The 23848-nt window shown below is 41.8% G+C and overlaps 1 protein-coding gene across 6 annotated transcripts; it reads left to right on the top strand.

The window, feature by feature from the left end:
• Positions 1–910: 910 nt before the first annotated feature.
• FEM1C (fem-1 homolog C) lies at positions 911–20931 on the top strand. Of its 6 annotated transcripts, none has more exons than XM_053290708.1 (3): positions 911–1250; positions 3066–3787; positions 13830–20931. In XM_053290708.1, exons 2-3 carry the CDS (start codon positions 3244–3246, stop codon positions 15137–15139), a joined length of 1854 nt encoding a protein of 617 aa, XP_053146683.1. In that variant the 5' UTR covers positions 911–1250; positions 3066–3243; the 3' UTR covers positions 15140–20931. The 6 variants fall into 6 exon arrangements, with proteins under 6 accessions (XP_053146683.1, XP_053146682.1, XP_053146685.1 ...); XM_053290707.1 differs by having other exon boundaries at positions 911–1257; XM_053290710.1 differs by lacking the exon at positions 911–1250 and adding an exon at positions 1264–1393.
• The last annotated feature ends 2917 nt before the right edge of the window (positions 20932–23848 follow it).

The raw sequence follows: 23848 nt of genomic DNA, 5'->3' as shown, positions 1-23848 counted from the left end.
ATATTGCTTATTATACTGCACATTCTATGGTATCACACATCTTTTTATTAATTATTATTTTACATTTTATATCCCGCTCTTCCTCCAAGGAGCCCAGGGTGGTGTACTACATACTTAGCATGGAGAATTTGACTTGATCTTCTTCAGGTATCCTTTAGCACCTATAATTCTATGATCAGTGAGCTTGCATGTTGAGGGGTGGGTTCATAATTCATAGGCAGCTGTAGCGCAGAAAGTGCCAGTTGGCCACCCTCCTGCACCCTGAGCGGGAAGCCACCCTAAGAGGAATACAGCAGGTATCCCTTCTCTGGGCTAATTATTATCCCTTTACAAAGTTTTTGGCCCGTTACGACAAGCAGCAGAGTCTGCTGCCTATCATGATAGACCAAAAATCCACAAGCAATGACACCAGAGACAACGAGAGCCTCTGAAATTTCGGTAGGACTTTCAGAGTTGCCCTCTTTAGCGTTGCTGCCAATTCTTTCTTTTCAAGAATTCTGGCACGTTGAGCCAAGTGCCGAGCAAATAAAAATCCATTAAAAGGTAGGTGGGTGGTGGTGAGTTAAACATGGCCTTCAATCGAAAGAGGACCAGCTATTTAAAACGGGCTTCTGAGTATGTCCGGAGCGTTTCCCTCTGAAGAGTGCTATTGCCTGAAAAAGAGACGTAAAAGGACACCTCCTCTAGCAAGTAGGGCAAGAACCACGAAAAGACCAAACCTAGTTTCCTTTTTCGGCTGCGCCTAGCCTTCTGTTCTGGCAGCTGGCCGAGAGGATGAACTCCAGTTCCCCTTCGCCTCTCCATCACGACACACACGCCAGACTACTAGACCCACCTCCCCTTCTTTCCTCTGCGTGCCACACGCTGGGGAAGCTGAGCCAGGCCAGGCACCGCCCCAGGCCAGGCAAGCGAGCAGCGACATCGAGCCGGACTCCTCACAGGCCACGCTGACTCGGCGCCCGTCCTCCTCCATTATGTGCTAATTTGGCCCGGTGTTGCGCTGCTCGGCTTCCCCCAGCCCGGAATAGCTCAGCAGCGCCTCACACCGCCCCCGCCTCAGCAGCTCAGCGCCCGCCTTCGTGTCTGCGCTCTCAGTCTAGCTTGTTCCCTCCCGCTCCTCCCTCCCTCCCCGCACCGGCTCCCTGTGTCCCGCCTCCTCCCTGCTGCGCCTTCGGAAGCGATCGGGGCGGACGAGCGGTACTTTCCCCCATTTGGGCCTGATGTGAAGCGAGGAGGGAGAGCGAGGCAAGGTAGCAGGTTAGGTTGTGCGGGGGTTCTGTGTTTGTTCGTTGGCTCGCGCAGGGGGAGGGGGAAGAGACAGCTCGCTGCTGTCGGGAGCGCCTGTCATGGAGGAGCTGCGTTGGGAACCGGGCGCGGCGGTGGCGGCTTCGCGGTGAGGGGCGGCGCAGTGGCTGCTCGGGAGAAAAAGAAGCCGGCAGGGTCCCCCGTCGGCGCCTCGGGAAGGTAGTCGGTCTGTCCACTCGGGAGATCTCCCGGCCGCGTCGCCGAGTCCTTCTCTCTTTCGGGCGTAGCCAAGGGGAGCGAAACGGCCGCAGCGGCCGCGGAAGGCGGTGTTGGGAGCCAGCTGGTGGTGGGACGGGGGAGGGGAGCGGAGGGGAGGCTGCACGGCAAGGACGGAGCCGGACTGAGGGGAGGAGGCGGCGGCGGCATCTCGATTCGGGCGGTGGGGGTGGGCACCCACACTTCCTCGGGACCCCGGTTCCCTCAGTCCTCCTCGGCCACCCCAAGCGGGGCTGTGTGTTTTTGGCCACAGGAGGCTTCCCAGGGGAGAAGTCGGGACAAAGAGGGCGGAGAAGCGAAGGGCGTTCTGCCTGGCTTGCTGCCCATAGCCAAGACCGCGGGAGGAAGGAGGTCGTGTGGCTGCGGCTTAAGCTCCTTGGGTGTATGTTCCGGGGGTGGGAGCGTGGCGTGTTCAGTTTGGAGGAGATGCAAAGGCAGGAACGAGGAAAGGAAGCCCTTGAGACACCCACCCGGCTGAGGGCGCGCTTCATGCTTCCTCCTGTGAGTGCCTTCCGCGGCAGTGATATTTCGAGCATAGAGTCAGGTCCAGTCATTACCCCGAAGCGTCACTGCTTTTGTAGTCACCAAGCCATGACAATCCACTGTCAGTTAGGTTGTCCTAAAGGACTGAACCCGGATGGACTCCATTGACATATTTGGTTAATCGGGTTCAGGCAATCGAGCTTGTCCAAAAGTAATCTTGGAATCTTTTGCTCCTTGGATCCTGGGAGACAACCAAGTTTCACTTGGCGACTTCGGGAGCCAACATTTGTTGGGAAGAGGTTTGGATCCAGCTAGGGTTGCCAACATCCCACTGCCCGAATAAGGGACAAGGCAGGGAGTATGCAGGAGTCATTGGGATCTGGAGCCTCTTATGAGTTTTTACCACTTTCAACTTAAACTACAGTATAAGTTTTAACTTCAGTTGCGTCTCTTCTGTTTATTGATATAACCATGGTTAGTCAATCTGGGGGCGATGTAATTTTGTTTTTCTAGGGAGAGAAGCATTGTTAGCCAGTAAAAATAGGTTCCACGCACAAGCACTATCTGGCATGATTTTCATAATCCTAATACCTGAATAATGCTAAGTTAGCAAGTCATTTATGGTTATTAATGTTTTTGTTAACGTCTCTTATTGGGTACACTGTTGGCAACCCTAAGCAGCCCACCAGAACCTAGTACTAATACTAATAGTACTCTGTTAGGAAGCAAGAAGGGAAAGGAGTTGGAGCTTATTAATTATTTCATAATTAGTGAAAATAATTGGTTTGATCTGAGCCATAGGTTCTTCCTATTACTGAAAATAAGGGACAAATGGTGTCTTGTAAGGAACATACAATTTTGGGCTGAAATAAGGGACGTCCCTGCCCAAACAACCAACAATTGTTTGTTGGTAACTCTAGATCCAGCTGTATTTTCTTTTGCCAAGTTTTATGTCGCAAAGAGCACTAAATTGTGTAAACAAAGACATTGATATTGGTTTTTGTGTGTTTTCACATATAAATACAGACTCATCCATTTTCTGGTTTCCTCCCCTTTTACAGATTCCTGACTCTGTTTGCTGAGAAAGAAAAAGTGTTAAATCTTCATGCTGCACACAGAGATAACACAGATCTTCCAGGGAGTGTATGCAGCAGGAACTGTCTTTAACTCTGTGATTCCCAGTTATTCCATTCTTTGTGATTTTGAAGAACAAGACTGATTAAGAGAGGAAGAGACTAAATGGATCTTAAGACAGCAGTATTTAATGCAGCTCGTGATGGCAAGCTGCGGCTCCTCACCAAGTTACTGGCAAACAAAACTAAAGAAGAGGTAGCCTTGCTAATGTCGGAAAAAACAAATGGTGCCACACCCCTTCTAATGGCAGCCCGCTATGGTCACCTTGACATGGTGGAATATCTTCTGGAACACTGCAGCGCTTCTATAGAAGTTGGTGGCTCTGTTAATTTTGATGGTGAGACTATTGAGGGTGCACCCCCATTATGGGCAGCATCAGCTGCTGGCCATCTGAAGGTGGTCCAGTCTTTATTAAATCATGGAGCATCTGTCAACAATACAACTTTGACAAACTCAACACCTCTTAGAGCTGCCTGTTTTGATGGCCATTTGGAAATTGTAAAGTACCTTGTGGAGCACAAAGCTGACTTGGAAGTATCAAACCGTCATGGGCATACATGCCTTATGATATCTTGTTACAAAGGGCACAAAGAAATTGCTCAATATTTGCTTGAGAAGGGGGCTGATGTAAATAGAAAAAGTGTCAAAGGTGAGTTCAGTATTGGTTTTCAACAGAATGACTTTTAAAGAGCTTGATTTGGAATGTTCACCTAGTTTGACAGCTTAAAGAGTCAAAGTCCAATATGAGTAAGCATAACAGAGTCTTTGTTATCTGTAAATTTTTCAAGTGAGTTCTTTAGGCATTTCTTTATGCTTGCTATTTAACAATTTTTTAACTTATAAAAATCATTTTTTAAAAAGTCTTTGACTTACATCCAAACTAGGGATTTCACACTGGGTATACTTCTGTGCATATGGGGTGTATGTACAATTTTTACTAATGCTCCTCCTTCCCTTTGTAGCTGCCAGCACCTCCTAAAAATTATCCCTGAGAGTTTTGCAACCCTCAGGGACATATTTTCAGGAGGCAGGACAGTAAGCTGCAGAGATAAGGGGGATTGCCAAAAATTGTTCTTCCCCTGCATGCACTCTTAGTTTGGATTTAGCCATTGACCCATAGATGTATGCTCTGGTAGTGTTTGTAGCTAGCTGTGAATACATGGTTTTATGTGATGAGATATACTGTACTTAACATTTTGTAAAAGTAGCATTGTGTAGAAACTGGAATATTTCTGGTCATTGAGGGGAAGAATTTCATCATAGTAATTATTAAGGCAGTAAATATAACAAATTGAAATGAAGTTGGCTTGGATTTTTTACTGTATTTTTTTACAATAATGAGCATACTACTCAATTGAACTAAAATGATCTGTCTGCTATCTGCAGTAAAGAAATATTCAGCACTAGTCCTTTCTGATCAGATTGTAAAAGAGGGCACAGTGGCACTGTTACCATGACGGATGCTTCTTTATTCTTGTGTTGTTGACACTATTGTTCAGCAGTGTTCTGTGGCTTATACTATGATTGTCCTCCTGTTTTTGTTGTGGGCATGTGATTGCTCTTTAACTGCATCTTCTTTGCATTTCTTACTTTATTAGTTTTACATGTTTGTTGCTTCAGACAGCCACTAATACTATTCTTCCCTGCTTCTCCTTGAAGTCTGCCTCTGATTCAGATGCATATGAACCCCCACCTAAGCCTGAAAAACACTGAGCATAATTACTGAGATTTAGTAAACAGGTGGACTTTATCCATTATCTACAGGCGTTCTGTTCCAGCAGATTTCCATGGGTAATGAAACTGCATATAACGAGGCATTGGGGCAGTGGGAATTGGTGGGGGTGGGTGGGTTAGGGTCTTGCATGGGAAAAATCTGAAAAATGGTGAAAATAATGGAAAGAAAGTGTCATACTGTGCTCCGCAGGCCTCCAGCAATTGCCCTTCCCCTCCGCAACAATCAGTTCGGCCAACTTTCTGCGAAAAGTTGCAGGGGGGGGGCATCTTTTTCTTCTTCTTCTCCCCAACAGAAGAGCCACAAAATGGCTCCTTTAAACAAAATGGTGGCTGGAAATGACCTCAGAGGTCACTTCTGGACACCTAAAAACTGCAGGTACACAGGTATTAATCTTTCTGTACCTGCGTATGCAGAAGTTGGGTGCCTATTTACTGACTGCGGATACATGGAACCGTGAATAGCGAGGACCACCTTTATACTTTTTTATTGAAATCAGTTTTAAGGTGCGTAGCTTTCGCTGGATTATACCTGTTGTAAGATACTGTGATAAGGTATTGTTTGATGATGTAGGTTGAATTTTATATCAAAAGAATAAGTCTGAGTGAGAGCACCTTTGTGTCATGTGGAAACTAAGAAATTGAGCAGTGAATTAGGGAAACTGTGGTTTGACTCTTGCTTCACTTGGTGGCCTCTCAGGTCCCCATATGCAACATGGGGAAGGGGATAACTATACTAATCTACTACTGTATGCAGAATTGTATTATACAAGATAATGTATGTGAAGCCCTTTGAGTACTCTAAAGCAGGATTTCTTAACTCTGGGCCCCCAGATGTTGTTGGACTACAACTCCCATCATCCTCAGCCACAAAGGCCATGTCTGGGGATGATGGGAGCTGTAGTCCAACAACATCTGACAGCCCAAGGTTAAGAAACCCTGCTCTAAAGTACTATACTGTATATGTGCTAAGCATTAGTATTATTGACTAGCTTGTTCTGCCTCTTGGTCTGTAAACTTTTAGTTTTGTCTGTCTGATTGACTCATAATTTAAACACAAATTCTGCCCTTTCAGCAGTGTGAAAGGAATGCTATCTTTATAACCAGAAGAAGCATACTGCTGTCACTGATACTTGACAATGGAACCTAACCATCTTCTGTTGTGTTTTATTGGCTATTTAGCATTCTTTTATTATTAGGAATGTGCACCAAATTGCTTCGGTGCCATCCCAAGGGTGGTGAGGGGTTCCCTTAAGAGGAGGCAGACAGGTCCTACCTGCCCATCCTCCAAATCTCTGCTGTCCCACCACTGTTCAAATGTAAATACCTGTGTGAAAGCGGAAGCTTGTGCTGCTTTCCCCTTTAAAGTGCCACGCCGCAGTGGTGGGATGCTTCCCCGGCATCCCATCTGCAGGGGCCAGCATGCGCCAGTGCCATGCGAGGGATGCCGGGGAAGCATCCCATCGCCACGGCGTGGCATTTAAAGAGGAAAGCGGCAAGCTGCCACTTTCACACGGGTATTTGGGTTTGAACAGTGGGGTGGCAGAGGTTTGGAGGATGGGCAAGTAGGATCTGCCCGCCTCCTCTTAAGGGAACCCCTCGCAGAAACGTTTTGCACCAGGTCGCTGAAGCATTTCGGTGTCTCTCTAAAGAGGCGCTGAAACGCTTCGGGCTTATCCCTGTTTTGTATATTAACTGAAGTGCCTTGATAGTCGAAGCCATACAAGTGGAGACTCATAGCAATTGTGAATAGTTTCCACTTTCTGGACATTGATGACTTATGGGTGGGGAGGACTTTGGGCATGGTTCACCCTTGATTGGAATCTCTTGGTTTATAGGTATTAATAAAAGTAACTTAATTGACCATTGCCGGCTCATCCATTTTTCTTTCCATTACCATTTTTTAAATTGGCTTATATAAGATGGAATCATTTCCCCCCTGAAAATTTTCATTGTATTGAAATTATTAATAGAAAAAACTCATAGGATCATAGAGTGGATAGCACTAGGAAGAACTACAGTTCTGAGAGGACCCCTTGTGCTGGAAGTGTGAGGAACTGCTTGTTGATGGTCACACTGGGCGTAGTGGATGGCTGCCACCACACAATACCAGGTGGTGCCCTACAGGTTTATCAGGATCAGATGCTCTGATGCAAAGCTATGCCAGATGTTGTAGGCCTTATTCATATTGTAGGTGCTCCCACCCTCTGGTCCTTTTGGTTGCCCTTTCTACCTTTCCAGTTCTGCAGTATCATTTTTGAAATTTGGCAACCAGAACTGTGCATAGTATTCCACCATAGATATGTATGGCATTATAATAGCAGTTTTATTCCCAATTCCTTTTGTAATGGTCCCTAGCATAGAATGTGGCTTTTCATTGAACTGTCCACCTCGGCCACGAAATCTCTTTGCTAGTCAGTCACTGACAACCCAGATCCCATCAGTATATTTTGCTGGTATGACTTCTGCTGGGTATATTACAGGGTGCTGTAATATTTCTGTCAGCTTTAAGAAGCTCTCTGGTTTTGAACATCTGAAGCAGGTTCAGATTTAGATAAAATTCTCCTTCATCATGTCTTTTTCTGCATCAGAGAATAGCAGTAACCTGAAGACTTCAGGGCAATCTATGTAACCTTCCTGGAAACTCTCAATATCATTGTTTAATTCTGGATAAGCCTTCTCCCCCCCACCCCCCACGAAATTTTCAGATAAGTGCTTGCTTCCTGTACAATTCCTTCTAGCTGTGTGATAGTAAGAGCAACAGCACTTTTTGTTAGGAGTTTCTGTGTCTGGCTCTTGTCCCCAGTGTGCTGGCAGGTGTATAGAGAGAAGATTATGCTGGCAAGCATATAGAACAGCACGTTTATGTAGTACAGTATGTTGCTAGTGGGCTCGAGCCTGCCCTTTAAAAAATCCTTGACAGGCTTGTTGTGTAGTGGCAGTACCTGTATTATAACTGTTCGAGCTATTCCACTGTACACTGCTCTGCAACGACATATATGTCTTAGTAATTTGGTAAGTTGCTTTCTAGAGTGTGTGTGAGGGAGCACGCTCCAGGATATTATAGATTCAGATGGAAGAACACTATGAATCCCCTCTTGTTAATTACATTGTGTATATATAAACCTGCCATCATGATGGTTCAATATTAGGAACTATTATTAACTCTCCAGAATCTGTTCATGGAGATATATTCGCTGAGAAAAATTAATCTTAAGCTTAAACAAGCTCTATTTAGGATTTGGAAAATGTACTGTTTCCCCAGAGGATAATTTTAGGAAGAAAGAGAACAAGTCTGAAGTTACTTTGCATTCTGTACATTAAGATGACTAGTTTTCAATGCAAAGATGAGAAAGTTGAGAGAAATAAAGTGAACGTAATTATTCTGAATGAAGTCCTCCTGTGTTCAATATGCTTTATTTCCAGATAAGTATGTAGCTTTAAGTAACAGCTCTGGTATTGTAGGCATGAAAGTGTAGTCTGGCAATAAGGTTCTAAGTGAAATCTTTACATAACAAACAAGAAACTAGCATGGTTCAGTCAGGACATGATTACCCACATAGTTATGGTTTTTAACAAATTTCCTTTAATTCACTGTCTTTCAGTAACCACCATATTCAGTGGTATAACTTCAACAGTAAAAAGGATAAGATCTATAGCCACTTCAAAAATGTAGGTATAGGAGGTTCATTATACTCTTTTACTGTCAAAATACCATGCTAATTTAAACATTCATTGGGTTTTCATGCTTACAAGATGATCGTGTGGGTAAAATATAAAGTTTTTGTTTGTTTAAAAGCTTTATAAATCTGGAGTTCATAGTCAATTTCCAGTGCTGCTGGTCAACTTTAACAAGCAGACAAATAAGGGTAGTTTAAATGGCATTAAGCAACCTCTCAGTATTAGGAAGGCTATTGCACAGTATCCTTTTTAAAATCCTCCTTTGCAAACAACTATAAATAGTAGCAAGACTAGTTTTTTTGGTTTTTTAAAACAGAAGTATAAAAACAAATAAATGCTTCCAAGAAGGATAAGACTCTTGTATTTTGGAATTGTAAATTGAGTGAATTCATCTCCTGTTAGGCATTCTGGTGAGCAGGCCTTGAACTGTGAATCCATGACATAGAGCAGTGAGTAGATAAGGCCTGTTCCTGTCAGTTGGTGAACTACCTGAGAGAAACAGAGGTTGCAGTTCTTAAGTGAAAATTTTGGCATACGTATCAATGTTAAAATACCTCCGCAAAGTAAGGACTTGATCTCATCATAGCATTGTTGTCTGTTACATAATTATGAAACATTTTTGTATATACTGGGTATTGTGTTATTGCTTTAGTGAGCCCCATGCATGTGAATTCAGTGTCAGTGGGACAAATATTGGTAATGCTCTGTATTCCTTTTTTGGTCATATAATTATTGTAAACCACCCAGAGGCGTAAGTTTTGGGTAGTATACAAATGTGTCAAATAAATAAATAAAATTTCAGATTTCTCTATATATTGCTTAAACTACCTAATGACGCAGCGAGGAAGTAACTTGCCTAGGGAGCAAGAGGTTCCTGGTTCAAATCCCTGCTGGTAGGTTTCCCAGACATGGGGAAATACCTATATCGGGCAGCAGTCATATAGGAAGATGCTGAAAGGCATCATCTCATACTGCTTGGGAGAAAACCACATGGCTCTGTGGTCACCAGGAGTCAACACTGACTCGATGGCACAACTTTATCTTTACCTATGTCTGCCCTCCCTGCTCCCCAAGCTTTACTATATTATTGGCTGTCTTCCTGGCTGTCTTGCTGCCTGTTCACACCGGTTCCCTTTTCTCAGAGCCCTTATGCACATTTTTTGCTGGAACATAGGAACCTAGTTGGTTGCCATATACTGAGTCAGACCATTGGTCTATCTAGTTCAGTATTGTCTACACAGACTGGCAGTGGCTTCTCCAAGATTTCGGGCAGGAATCTCTCTCAGCCCTATCTTGGAGAAGCCAGAGAGGGAACCTAGAACCTTCTGCTCTTCCCAGAGTGGCTCCATCCCCTGAGGGAAATATCTTGCAGTGTTCACACATCGTCTCCCATTCATATGCAACCAGGGCAGACCCTGCTTAGCTATGGGGACAAGTCATGCTTGCTACCATTTTCACTTACTTTGCAGAAGCTGTTCTCTTTGCAAATATTCTTTTGTTGAAAAATATCAGTTGTTTGAACAATCTCTGATATCAAATTTTCAGGCAACATTCCCTTTTCCTGCTATATACAGTACTTGTGATCTTATTGCAGAATGATCCAGAAAGTGGTGACATCCACAAGGCTATGTACTAAGAAATGTACCCAGTTATAATAGCAAGAGAGCAGAGAAACACTAGAGTAACATGATTCAGTCTTTGTAATAATTTGCTGCTTGAGGGGGTATCCTTAAGTGGATCTGTTTGCAAGTAAGTATTCAAACTATGTCAAATGGATTTTCCACCCATGAGTGAATGAACTCTTGAGTCTTGCTATTTCAAGTAGAAAACTGGTGCACCTACCCTCAAAGAGGATATACTTGCAATTAAACCTCCTTGACAGTTTCATAGTGGTATATTTAAACATATAAGCACCTACATCTGCCAGTGCCACATTATGAGCAAATGTATTTGTGGGTAAAATTCCCAGTCTACTATTTGAAATGGCACACTGTGGCACCTACCCATGAACAGATCTGCTTGCAAGAAAATATCCTTGTGCATCATGTCAAGTAGTAGGCTATAGATAACTTCTTCACCAGAGTGTCTACTTGCAAGTAAATGCCTGGTTGCTTCTTGACACCACAGAGAAAGGAGTTTACTTGCAGGTGGTATTGGTAATTTATTTTGCCAAGTGTTGACCAGTGTTCCCTCTAAAAGGGTTTTCCAGATGTTCACTACAACTCCCAGTATCCCCAGCTGCAGTGGCCTTTGGTTGGGAATTATGGGATTTGTAGTCAACAACAATTGAGAATTCCTGTTAGAGGGAACACTGTTGTTGACTGCATATTATTATTTATTTAGTATCATTTATTCGATTTCTATACTGCCCTTCCAAAAATGGCTCAGAGCAGTTTTCACAGAGAAATAATAAATAAATATGATGGATCCCTGTCCCCAAAGGGCTCACAGTCTAAAAGAAACATAAGACAGACACCAGCAATAGTCACTGGAAACACGGTAGATACTGCATACCCACAAGCAGCACTGTGGGTCTGTGATTTCATCACATAGGACAACCTGTAGCCTCCCCACTGTTTATGTGAAACTTATTGGCATAGGATGTACTGATTGTACATTTTACTTACTTACTACTCACAGGCGGAACAGGGGGGCAGGCAGGGCACGTGCCCTAGGCACCACTGAGGTGGGGGGCGCCACGCCAGTTCCTGCCACCCCCACCCCATTGCCCACCTGCCCAGACCCAGGGCTCCTCAGCCACTTGCCTCCAGCTCCGGCCTAGGATCGGAGCAGCCTGCAAACTGCAGAGCTCTTCTTTCCCCGCCTCTCAGCTGATCGGCGGGTGGGTGGGGCTTCCAGAGAGGCCTCCGAGTAGGCCTCCCTGAAGCCTGAACTCGAGTAGGCCCCAAGCAAGGAAGGAAGGAAGGAGAAAGCAGGCAGAGTTCTCTGCAGCAGCAGATCCTCTGCCCAGACCATCCAGCACAGCTTTTGCCAGGTAGGCTGTGAATTCCTTTTTGTGGTCCCCCCCCCCACCAGGAATCTGCTTGCCATAGGGCTTTGATATGGGGGGTGGGGCGAGACTGAGAAGTTTCTGAATATTTAATTTAAAACAGACTGGAAAATGTGCTGGCTTTAAAAACAAAAACTATCTAAAAAGGCCTGTAAGTGGCTTGTTTCATGTCAGAAAATTACAAAAACTTCTGGAACAAGTATATTTTATTTATTTTCATTCATTCATTCATTCAATCATTCATAAATGCACTTATGTTCAAGTTGTTTTGCAACCCAGAAGGTCTGAGTGAGAACTGTGAAGCATGTGTTGTGATTTTATTTTTATTTTTATTTTTATTTTTCTTGTGTGTGAACTGCTCCCCAATAACTTGCAGGGACTTCAGGGTAAATCTGGCCAACATGTGAATGCAGCACCTCCATTCCAGAGGAGATGTGTGTTAAAGGGCTTTAAAAGCCTCGTGTGAAAAACCTCCTGGAATCAAACTTCACTGGATTTGTTCAGAATTCTGAGAAAACAAACATAGGCTCACCCTGCATGGCTGAAAGTCTCCTTTGCTAATCTGCAGCGAGGGGGCCATTTTAATAATTAGCATTGCTAGTGTGTTCTAGGCATTAAAAGTAGCACAGATATATAGTACTCAATGTATATCACTATATACTGTGAAGTGTGCATGTGTGTATTCCGTGAAATGTATTTCCAGGCAGCATACTTATTTTGAAATATCAGACTTAAATCCTTGGGGGCCTGGGGTGTGTGGAGGCCCTGGACTTTGAGGGGCTGGGAGCCCATTTTAAAATCTCATCTTGGCCCATTCCAACCTTGCTATGCCCCTGGTGGTCACTACACATGGGTTTCTGCACAACACCTGCACAGAAGAAACTTCCATGTAGAAAATGTGTCTCTTGTAAATTGACTCTGAATTTTCCATCCATGACTGGGATATCTGAGAGTTAGAGTCAATAATAAAAGAACAGCACACTGCTTGTGACAGGAAGGGGCAAATTGCAATGATTTCTTAGTCTGGCAGGGGCTGGTTTTGGCCCTGGCAGAACTTGGCTGTCTGCTCCTGTTGCAAATTCCTCTGTCTAGTGTGGCAAACTAATGTATCCTCCTCCCTCATGGTGTCAAAGTAAGCACTAGTGTGATGAATGCACATATACCCCATCATAAGCCAACAGTCATCATAAGACAAAGGCTGGCAGGAATCATTCACTGGTTTATAGACACACACACACACACACACACACACACACACACACCCCACCACCTTCTTCTTCCCCTATTTTGCTAGTGGCTATTTGGGCAGGTGATCCTCTAGGACAAAGTCATGTTTTTTAAAGAATGAGATGAGACAGAGAAAATGACACTTGGAATCCTTGCATAACTCCTGACTGTTGTTCTAAGTCTTTTACAGAGATGGCTCATGTTTTCAGGTTTTGATCAACAACCATGTCTAGATGGTACAGTGTTCCTTTTAACAGGGATTTCCAGATATTGTTGACTACAAGTCCCATCATTCCTGCTCGGACAGGGGCACAATTTCAGTGCTTGCCCTAGGCGCTATTTTCCCTAGTTACGCCTCTGTTACTACTGCTTTCTAGCATGACACTGTCATGCTGGAGAGGATGGCTATTAGCATTGTGAGAAACAGGGTTTGGATATCCCTACATTCTTGAATGTAGCATTCTTGGAATGTCCTGGTTGCTGGTTGACAGAAGAAAGTTATTCTTGAACAGAATAGGAAAATGAGACAATTGCTTAAAGCATACTACAGTGTTTGGCCTAGCTCTCACTGTAATCTAATCTAAACCCCCTAATTTGCCTACCTTCTGAAGGAGAAAAGAACAGTATTACACACCCTTGTTCTTAAAATAGTCATCAACAATACAGATAAAAAGCATGTCTTTCTAGATCACCCTTACAGAACTACCTAACTTGTATTTGAGGTTGGCAAATAGCAAATATGAACTCATGTAATCAAGGTTGATTGTTTTCTTTAAATGCAAATATGAAGGCTATCTGAATGACTAAGAAGGGGTGTTATCCTTTTGACATTTAATGACATGGATTAAATTGCCACCTTTGTTAAGCATTTGTCCACTTGCATAAATGCATTTGTCCACTTGTATAAATTTATCATCCTCGTTATTTCAGCAACTAGCTTACTAGCTAATTTGTCATCTGTACAGGCATTTCTCCTGAAATAGGTGTTGCTCATAAAAGTTACAATTGCATAGATGTTCATTGTTTTATTATTTCTCCACAGGAAATACAGCCTTGCATGACTGTGCAGAATCCGGTAGCTTGGAAATCATGAAGATGCTTCTCAAATATTGTGCAAAGATGGAAAAAGATGGCTATGGTATGACTCCACTTCTCTCAGCTAGCGTTACAGGTCACACCAACATTGTTGACTTCTTGACCCAACATGTTGAGACAAGCAAAGCAGAACGCATCAATGCATTGGAACTTCTAGGAGCCACATTTGTGGACAAGAAGAGAGATTTACTTGGTGCTTTGAAATACTGGAAAAGAGCTATGGATATGAGGTACAGCGATAGGACTAATATCCTCAGCAAACCTGTGCCTCAAACGTTAATAATGGCTTATGATTATGCCAAGGAGGTGAACAGTGCTGAAGAGCTGGAGAACCTTATTGCAGACCCTGATGAGATGAGAATGCAAGCATTGTTAATTAGAGAACGTATTCTTGGCCCTTCACACCCGGATACATCCTACTATATTCGGTACAGAGGAGCTGTCTATGCAGACTCTGGAAATTTCAAACGATGCATCAACCTGTGGAAGTACGCTTTGGACATGCAACAGAGCAATTTGGACCCACTGAGCCCTATGACTGCCAGCAGTTTACTATCATTTGCTGAACTCTTTTCCTTCATGCTGCAGGACAGGGCAAAAGGCCTGCTGGGCACAACAGTTACATTTGATGATCTTATGGGCATACTGTGCAAAAGTGTCCTCGAAATAGAGCGTGCCATCAAACAAACTCAGTGTCCACCTGACCAAATACAGCTCAACAAAGCCCTTTCCATCATTTTGCATTTAATTTGCTTGTTGGAGAAGGTTCCTTGTAGTCCTGAACAAGATCATTTTAAGAAACAGACGATATATCAATTTCTTAAGTTACATCCTAGAGGAAAGAATAATTTTAGCCCACTCCACCTTGCTGTTGACAAGAATACCACATGTGTGGGGCGCTACCCAGTTTGTAAATTTCCCTCTTTGCAAGTCACTGCTATACTCGTGGAATGTGGTGCTGACGTAAATGCTAGAGACTCGGATGACAACAGCCCTTTACACATATCTGCACTGAATAACCATCCTGACATTATGAGTCTCCTTATCAAGTCAGGTTCACATTTTGATGCCACAAACTTGCATAAACAAACTGCTATTGACTTGCTGGATGAGAAGGAGATGGCAAAGAACTTGATTCAGCCCATCAACCATACTACGTTGCAATGTCTTGCTGCCCGTGTAATTGTGAATCATTGCATAGGTTACCAAGGGCACATCCCAGAAAAACTTGAAAACTTTGTTTTGCTCCATAGATGATAGTCTGATATAAACCCTCGGTACTATGGGAGCATGAGTTAGTGACTAACTGTTGCTTTCTCAAGCACTGTTGTGATATGCCAGCGATACACCATCATTCATTCAGCTTGGTCCATCCTGCTCATTGGCTAAGGCATTATTAGAATTGGATCTGCAGAGTTGGTTACCCAGTATTTAAAACAAACATATCATATAATATATTTTGTGGGTTATTTAGAAATGTAATGCTATATTTGGACTCACTAAAATTGTCTGCCAAAGGCTTGTCTACTCTGGTTTAGTTTGCCTGTTGGTTGTTTGGGATTGAGTTGAATAATTTTCGTGGTGTCTTATTCTTAATGGTGCGTGGATTTTATATAGTTGGGAAGTCATCTTTTTGTTCTTGCTTGAGCATTTCTACTTTCCCCCTTCTCTCTAATGGGTTCATTGCTGAACTGTACAAGTTGTATGGACTTGTTAACATTTGCAATTACCATAAGTGCTTTTATCCTTTCTATGCACTGGCTTGAACATGACTGTTTGTGTGTTGCCATATTTCTATGCAGCAGTTGGCCATTTTCAGCTCTGACACTGTTTTTGTCAGTTGGTTAGAGCTCTCTTTGAGAATACAACCTTTACAGCATGACAGTTCTTGAAGATATCAGTCAGCTGTCCAAACACTCATTTAACCCTTCACCCCTAGCTATTTCTGCAATTGCTTTCTGTTTTCCCCCCCAGAGCTGCGTGCTGAATTTGGGAGTAATGTGTTCTCGTTGGCAAGCCCACTTGAAGTCTGAAAGTCATTTTAATATGTCTTGCTGCAAGGGGAGGAGGGTATGGATTGTCTCTTCTCTTCTGCACTAGTGTCTTGCTTGAGCTGATTGTGTGACTAGGTGTAGAGAGTTTCTTCAAATTTAACCTGAAACTTAATCATACAATTCAATGAGATCTAGATCAAACATAGTCTGAAATTACAACTCAAGATTCTTAGTTACAAAAGAAACTAAAGCATGTTGGCATGATGCTTGTCAGTCCAGATCTAGCCATCAACTAGAATAATTAATTAAATGGTTGTAATCAGTAGCCCTCTGCAGGGGCTTCAGAAGTTCAATAGTAGTATCTCCTCCTCTTCATTTTAAAATAACTCTTACAGATAATTTGCATGCATTTTATTCTCTAAAACCTTTCAGCCATATTTATGGAAACATCAGAGGCTGTGTTGAGTACATAGCCTCCACTGAAGCTATCTATTTTTATAATACTTGCACAACAGCTTAGCTATTGCAGCAGAAAGGGCTTTTTAGACTTGATAAGGAAACCATAAGCAAAGACTACAAATGAGATTAAGATTCAGGTAACTAATATAATTCAGCACTTTATTGTTGATTCATAATGAACTTATGGCATATTAGACCTGCAAATGTCTTAAAATAAAATGATTCTCAAGAAAAAAGCTCATTTTTCCTAGTGTGGAATACAGCATATATGCCAGTCTAACATAATGGGTGTTTTGTATTACCATTGATAATATCTTAATTAATGATCATACCTAATGCCTTCTCAGTTCAAAACTGCAACACAAAGATTACTGTGAGTTTGTGGCAGTTGACAGTACAGAATAATTTCAGAAACAAATCAAGGCGCTTTTTTTTTTTTAAGATGGTACTGTTTTCAATTGATTATTTGAGTTTGGTGTGTGCATTTCTCACAATTCACATAAATTAGTAGCATTTGACTTGTTTTATTGTCATCACATTGTCTTAGTGTGTGTTTGACATAAATTGAAGTGGCTTCATGATGACAAACTTTTGAAACAATCAACCAAATGCTAAGTGTGCTGCTGTTTGTCTGTTGAATACTTTCAGACCTGGCAAGAAATATATAAAAAGTTTTCTTTTTTTGTTCATGGGCACATTTCGGTCACTTTTACGAAAACCAAAGTGTATAAATTTTTTCAGAAGCATACTACAGAACATTTATTTTAGCTAGCTAATTATACAGTGATTAAAACACATTCCTGTTTATGGATTAAAAACCAACAGTTTGAAGAAAATGGCTGACTTTTCATACTCTTCTCCATTACTTTCCTGTTCCTCACGTAAACTTAGAGTTATTCGGATAGACGGGCAAAGCATAACCTCCTTTATGCTAAAAATAGGGCATGAGAGGAACAGAGATTGTAGAACGTTATGTGCTCTCCGTTTTTTGTATTTTAACTTGTAACTAAAATACTACTCTGACAATAGGAAGCCTTTGCAGATAGGGATCCAAGTTTTGGTTCCTTTGAGTGCATATACTTTGAAAATATATCTTCTGCTGAAAAGCTAAGACTTGGTCTTTACAAAAACCTTTAAGCAACAGTTAACAAAGCTGAAGACTCTTTATGTATTGAATTTCCATACTTTCCCCACAGCAGTGCCCAAAGTAGTTTATCAGCACTTTGTTAAAATACATTTAAAGATTTTTTTAAAAAGAAAAACAGACCAACTTAAAAGAGAGCCATAGATTGTCTCACTGGCTGCTGCTCCTCATCACAGGCGGTTGGTAGTTTTATGGCTTGTGTGAGGAGGGAAGGGCTGTTTTCAACTTGAAAAGCAGTAGCAGGTGGAGATGGCGACAGTTACTTTTACATTTACTTTCTTACCTACCATGGTATCTTCCTTTTGCCCTGCAATACTTCCACCTTGAATATTTTTTGGAAGTGATATTGTTGGATTACAAGCTTGTCACATGTTCAGATACAGGATTCATCAAGGCAAAATTTGATTCTCTTAGGGTTCCTTGCTTTCACATGAATTTACTAAATATTTAAACAAATGCAGCCCTAATTCCATCAGTGTGTAATAAACTAGAGGCTGCTAGGCTGCCACCTCTTTGTGTATGTGAAACACTGGATTCCAGCAGACATTATCCACTACTTAGAAGAGAATTCTGATTATTGCTATTCCTATAGTCCTGGAAATCCTTATCTACTGTAGTGCATTCATGAAGAATTGCTGTGGCATGATTTGCTGGATTATGCATGGTGCCAGTGCTAAAGAAATGATGATCCTTCAGAATATTGTGATGCTTTCCACTTTTCTGTTGATCCATAGTTTTCCATAAAGATATACTATTTCTTCTGCTTCAGCTGCTATTGTGTCTTGAGAATTTGAATATTTTTCAGGTATACTATATCTGTATTTGGAAATGCAGAAATGTGTGGATATCAACACTGATTCATTCTGACTCGTGACTTAATTCCTCTTATTCATCATTTTAATATTTCCTATTTGTTTATGAACGCTTGCTATTTTTGGTGCTAGCACCACAGTGTCTTTGTTTACATTAGCCTGATTGCCAGCAAGTGCTCTAAATAAGTGTCCCCTTCTAACGTTACACTGAGCAAATAAAAAAGGAAAGAGGACCATAAATTCAGATCATTTAATATTAGTTAAACATACTGTACAGTGGAATAGTGTATTTAGTTTATTGTTTGATAATGAGGAACCTGGGAATTACATGTTCTGGACATTAAGGTTTTGAAGTAGCAACCATCAGTGCCAACCCTATTAATCCAAACAGTGTGGTATCTAATACTGAATCTAGCATTTGAATCCTGAGCAAATTAATTCTCATTTTAAGAAACAGCCCTCATAACTCTAGACAAAAAAGTTCAAGAGATCAAGAGTTCTGATTTTCATAGCAAAGCAGCACCTCCTAAAGGGTTATTTCTTTGCTGCACTTCCCTTATCCAATGCCTAACCTATCCCTTCTCATTCTGCACAGAATTCCACTTTCTGCAGCCCTTCCTTCCCCTAAACACATTGTCCAGGTATGCAAATTATTTGAAGCATGCACATGTGTTGCATTTACATTACTGATTTCAAAGACAGAAACTTTAGGTTGTAGAATTTGAAAGGTTTTGTTTAGAATGCTAGAGCGCCTGATAGTGCTCTCTCTGCTACTTCATATTTCAGAATGTAGAACTGGAACCAACAGATTTATTCAATAGTGAAGCTGGAAAAGTGTTACAAATTCCTAAAAGCTAGCAACTGTTTGTTTGGAACTTGTTTAGGTACATTGGCCAAGTCCAAGCCTGAATTGCTACTTTAAATTACTAACATCAACTTCTTAGGATCTTTGGGATTTGGTGATCTTTGGGATTTTTTTTATCCCTAGATGGTTACTGCTAGTATATTCCTATTTAGGGTATATATACATAGAGAGAGAGGCTTCCAAGAATGTTCAGCATAACTGAGGCACACTTCAAAGTGAATACAGTTTGAATAACAGGGAGACTGAGTAACCTTCTGAAGGCCCCAAGGGGCCTCTCTTAGTAGAGCTAAAAAATAAAGCCTGATCCTGATGGTATGTCTGTGTGGGTCTTGCTTTAGAGCTCTAATCCTTCCATGCTACATAGCACCCATGCACTGTCAATGCTGACCTGTTGTAGTCCGTGTGGTAAGTTGAAACAGTGTGCAAGAGTGTAGCTGGGCCATTCCACATGGAAGAAGGGCCCTCTGGATACTACTCCCTGGCTTTGTGCTGAAGAAACTGAACCCAAACTACACGAAGTTCTATTGCGGGCTGGGCAGGCCTTGCTGGTCTTGAATGTAGTTGGAGGTTTAGCCCGTCAAATGGAACTGATCTTACTCTATGCTTTGATATGAAATATGCTGTTAATCCTGGCTTCCCACTAAATACATAATCCTGGCCCCATGAAGCAGATGTGGGAGTGAAGTCTGTCTTTACTGCTCATTCAGTTACTGGTGTGAAATTCAAACTCAAAAATGTTTTTCCTTGAACTTTCAGCAGAACGCACTTTCTCTCTTCCTACACAATCCTAACATTTGATCTTTGCCATTTTATTCCTGGTATGTTACCTGTCACTTTTGTGACATGCCACAAACTTGCACATGCCACATCACCTTAGTTCATCACACCAAAGAACACAGCATTTGAACCTTGCCAAAGTGCAGGAGCACTTTCATCATATGGTGTCTTCTTAATTTTTCCTTCTTTGCTTTGCTAAATTGTGTCTCAGTCACAGGAATGTGCTTATTAAGGAAGTGTTGTATTATGCCTTTCCCCTTTCTAGGAGGTTCAACCTTGATACAAAAACAATGGTCCACATGTTGCACAGCATTTCATAGGCTTTTCTGATCAGCCCCACACTGCTGCAGTCATTTAAGGAGGCACTGTTCTAGCACAAGTGTGCAAATAAGTTGTGGACCTGCACTTTGGAAGCAATGTGGGCCAATTGGAAACACCTAAGTAATAGTACTGTGCAACATGTGGACCAACGTACAATCTTGTTCTTATCAGCTCATCGTTATTAACTTTGCACAATTCTTTAGATGTGTGTTTTGTAGAATTGACTTGTTTTGACGCAATTGCTTTTTTATATGATGAGACACTCTCGGTGAGGGCTGTGTCCAACAACACTAAAATAATCCAAATTCTGCACCAAGCACACCCAGATTTTGCAGCATGAATAAAATATGTATAATTTTGCATCCGATATCAGTTGGTAACAAATTATATAAATGGCTGATATTTCACATTTCAAAACTGTCTCCAAATAAGGGCTATCAGCTTGTATTTTTAAAAGAAAGCTGAGATTGTTCAGATGCTGAACTTCACACAGGATAACACATTTTGTGCTTAATGTTGTCCTAGATGTATGGAATTCACAGATGCATGTGTGTTTTTGTAGGAACTTGGGTTTATGGTGATACTTGGTGTGGCATTGGGTTATGAAGGATCTTGTAATGCACCAAATATGTTTAAAAAGCGATGGTGTGGCACACAATAAACCAGCATTGACAGTACTACAGAGCTTCTGTGATCCTGTCTACAGTACAGTCTCTCAGGGATTAAGTTGTGCCTGCAGTATTCTAATGTAGACATAATGTAGGGGCACATCTTCAGTATGGCACTTAGTTTTTCAAGGATGCTTTTCTGTTCCACAAAGCGGGGAATGTAATTAAAACTAATCCTTGTGCTTTTTTGTTCTTGTCTTGATTGGTTGGATATACATCAGCTGATACTAAGGCATTTTCTGGGGAGAAGGAGAAGGAATAGGTTCAAACCAATGTGAAGATGATTTCTAGTAATAGATTTTCTAAAGTTCAGAAGCTGGATTAATAGGCACTGTACTTGTACTCTGCCTAGCTTTCAAAAGTGGTTGACATTTTCTGTGTTCACACACAAGCCCTGCTGCTGCTGATTATTATTTATTATTTATTCAATTTTCATGTTGTTCCACATTTCCTGAGCAGTAGGAAGTCCCAGGACAGGTTTACATGATCATTTTTTTTCTTAGTGGAAAGAGTACTGGAGGTGTACGGGTGATGGTGTTGGTATATCCCCTATAGTTGAGCTAATAGGAAGCAAGCAGGCATATAGGTAGGCAGTGCTAGTTCTTAAAGCAACGTTAGTCTCCCACAGGCAATAGCATGCTTTGGAGATCCCAAACGTTGCTTCATATGAGCTTTCCAAAATTGTTTTTCTGCCTAAATGGAAAACTACCATCACCACCACCACCACCACCACCACCTCCTCCTCCTCCTCCTCTTCCCTTAAAGGTAAAGTGTGCTGTCGAAGTGGTGTTGACTCCTGGCGACCACAGAGCCCTGTGGTTGTCTGGTAGAATACAGGAGGGGTTTACCATTGCCATCTCATGTGCAGTATGAGAGGATGCCTTTCAGCATCTTCCTATATTGCTGCTGTCCAATATGTCTCCCATAGTCTGGGAAACATACCAGCGGGGATTCCAACCCGCAACCTCTGGCTTACTAGTCAAGACATTTCCTCCCAGTGCCATTAGTCCAAACCTGTTTCAGATCCTTAGGCATGCAGGAATGTCATTAATTACCACCCACTGGTAATTGCCAAACCAAGCTAAAGATAAATTTGAATAACAGCATGACCCAAAACAACATGACAGGGTGTGGTGACAGTGGGAGGAACACATCAGAAACTTATGGTGCCTTAGCTTGTGGTGAAGCAGTCATTGCAATCTCCCAGTATGTGCGTGATTTTGATATTCCTTTGGCATGCCAGTTCAAACACTTGTCCATCTTAAACTCTGTGTTGCTATATTACTGATAGTTTAATTCCTTTTAAACAGGTTGGTATTTCAGCTGCTAAAGTTTTTGTTTGTTTATGCACAAACAGTTCTCATCTGTATCTCCCATGGAGGTGTGGAGGTTTTTTGTTTTTTGTTTTTTAAATTGAACAAAAGCAAGACTTGAACACCTTTTAAGGCATATTCAAGGGCCTTCCTCAAGCTATCCTGCTGAGATTTCAATAAATAAAAAAAGAAAAATGCATACAGTTATAGGTTTTTGTGATCTAATAAGTGGTGCCCCTGATTTCTGCAATGATTGTATAATAAAATGCAGACATATGACCCAAACAAGGAAGTGTTGAGGAAACTATGCTGCCAGGCTGAGAGTAACAGCCACTACTTGTGTACTCCTCTTGCACTGGCTGGAGAAGCCTAGAAGAGACCACGAAAAGCTGTGGTAGAAGCTTCATGGGGAAGCAAAGACAAAACTGGCTGTGATGTGTCAACTCCAAGTTTAGTAGCTAATTAAGATTCCATTAACCTACATCTATCCTCCCAAGAGGTACACTCTTACAAAATAGCACCTGGGAAATCTAAAGTTCTTTGTTATTTGGTATCTCGAAGACCATTGCATGGAGGGTACTGGCTCCTCCGTTTTGATATTTCTTTTTAGTAAGACCAATTGTTATACAGCATTTTTTCCAAGTTTGTTTTCTTTTGGATATAGGAATGTTCCTAGGTTGATGTACTCTTGTAAAGTATGTCAACCTATATTTGTAAGTGCCTTACACATCTGGAGAAATCTCATTCCATTGACAATGGCTGAGTTGTGATGGGTTTAAAGGATTTTTGAATAAATATATCCTTGGAGTTTTACTAGAGCAAGCTGGCAAACATTAGTAAAACCATTGACCAATGCATTGTTCACCTCCTAAGATAGTCTGTGGTACTTAAACCTTAAGAGTGCTTCTACAAGGATTAGAAATGATGGTGCTCTTGCATAGCTTCCAATGGCTACAGTTGGAGCTGTGTGCAGGGGAACATTGGGCTAATTGTGCCCATACTGTACATCTTATTTGGTCACTGACATGTCTAGTTTTTTTTTAAGAACAGGCAGATACTTACACACAATTTTGTGTTTTTAAATTCAGACTTGTTCCAAAGACTTAGGGTGGATAACAGAGTTAGAGATGCACCTATTTCTCTTGAGCCTCTGTCTTGATAGATGCAAAATGGATCAATTTTAGAGGTATATAAGATGGAGTTTGAGGAACTTAACTCTAACAAAAATATTCATACAGCAACTACTGTAGTTCTGTGTATGGAGAGGGGGCAGCCCCAAATGTTTCAGTTGCACATGTAGACAATCGTGTCTTTGCTTTCCTCCTCCTCCATCCTCCCACAGGACAGTTGATATCACATGGACACTGAGGGTACTGGGAGTTGGGGCGAGTCCCAGGCTTCATAGCTACAGGTATAAAGACGAAGCCTTTGCCTGCCTCTCCTAGACAATGTATACTGTGCATCTTTTACCACAGTGTTGGGAATGTATTTAAAATGATCTATCTGGCAACTGAATCCTGAACACCTATTATCCTTACATTATGTACTGTATCAAAATAGCTAGTTGTCTACTTCATTATTCAAATTAATATGAAGGGTTCCTCATCCTCTTG

Source organism: Hemicordylus capensis, chromosome 2, assembly GCF_027244095.1.
Source record: "Hemicordylus capensis ecotype Gifberg chromosome 2, rHemCap1.1.pri, whole genome shotgun sequence".
In the NCBI taxonomy this organism is placed as follows: Eukaryota; Metazoa; Chordata; class Lepidosauria; order Squamata; family Cordylidae; genus Hemicordylus; species Hemicordylus capensis.
The sequence above is the reverse complement of the archived record's forward strand: the minus strand, read 5'-3'. Positions and strand labels throughout refer to the sequence as shown.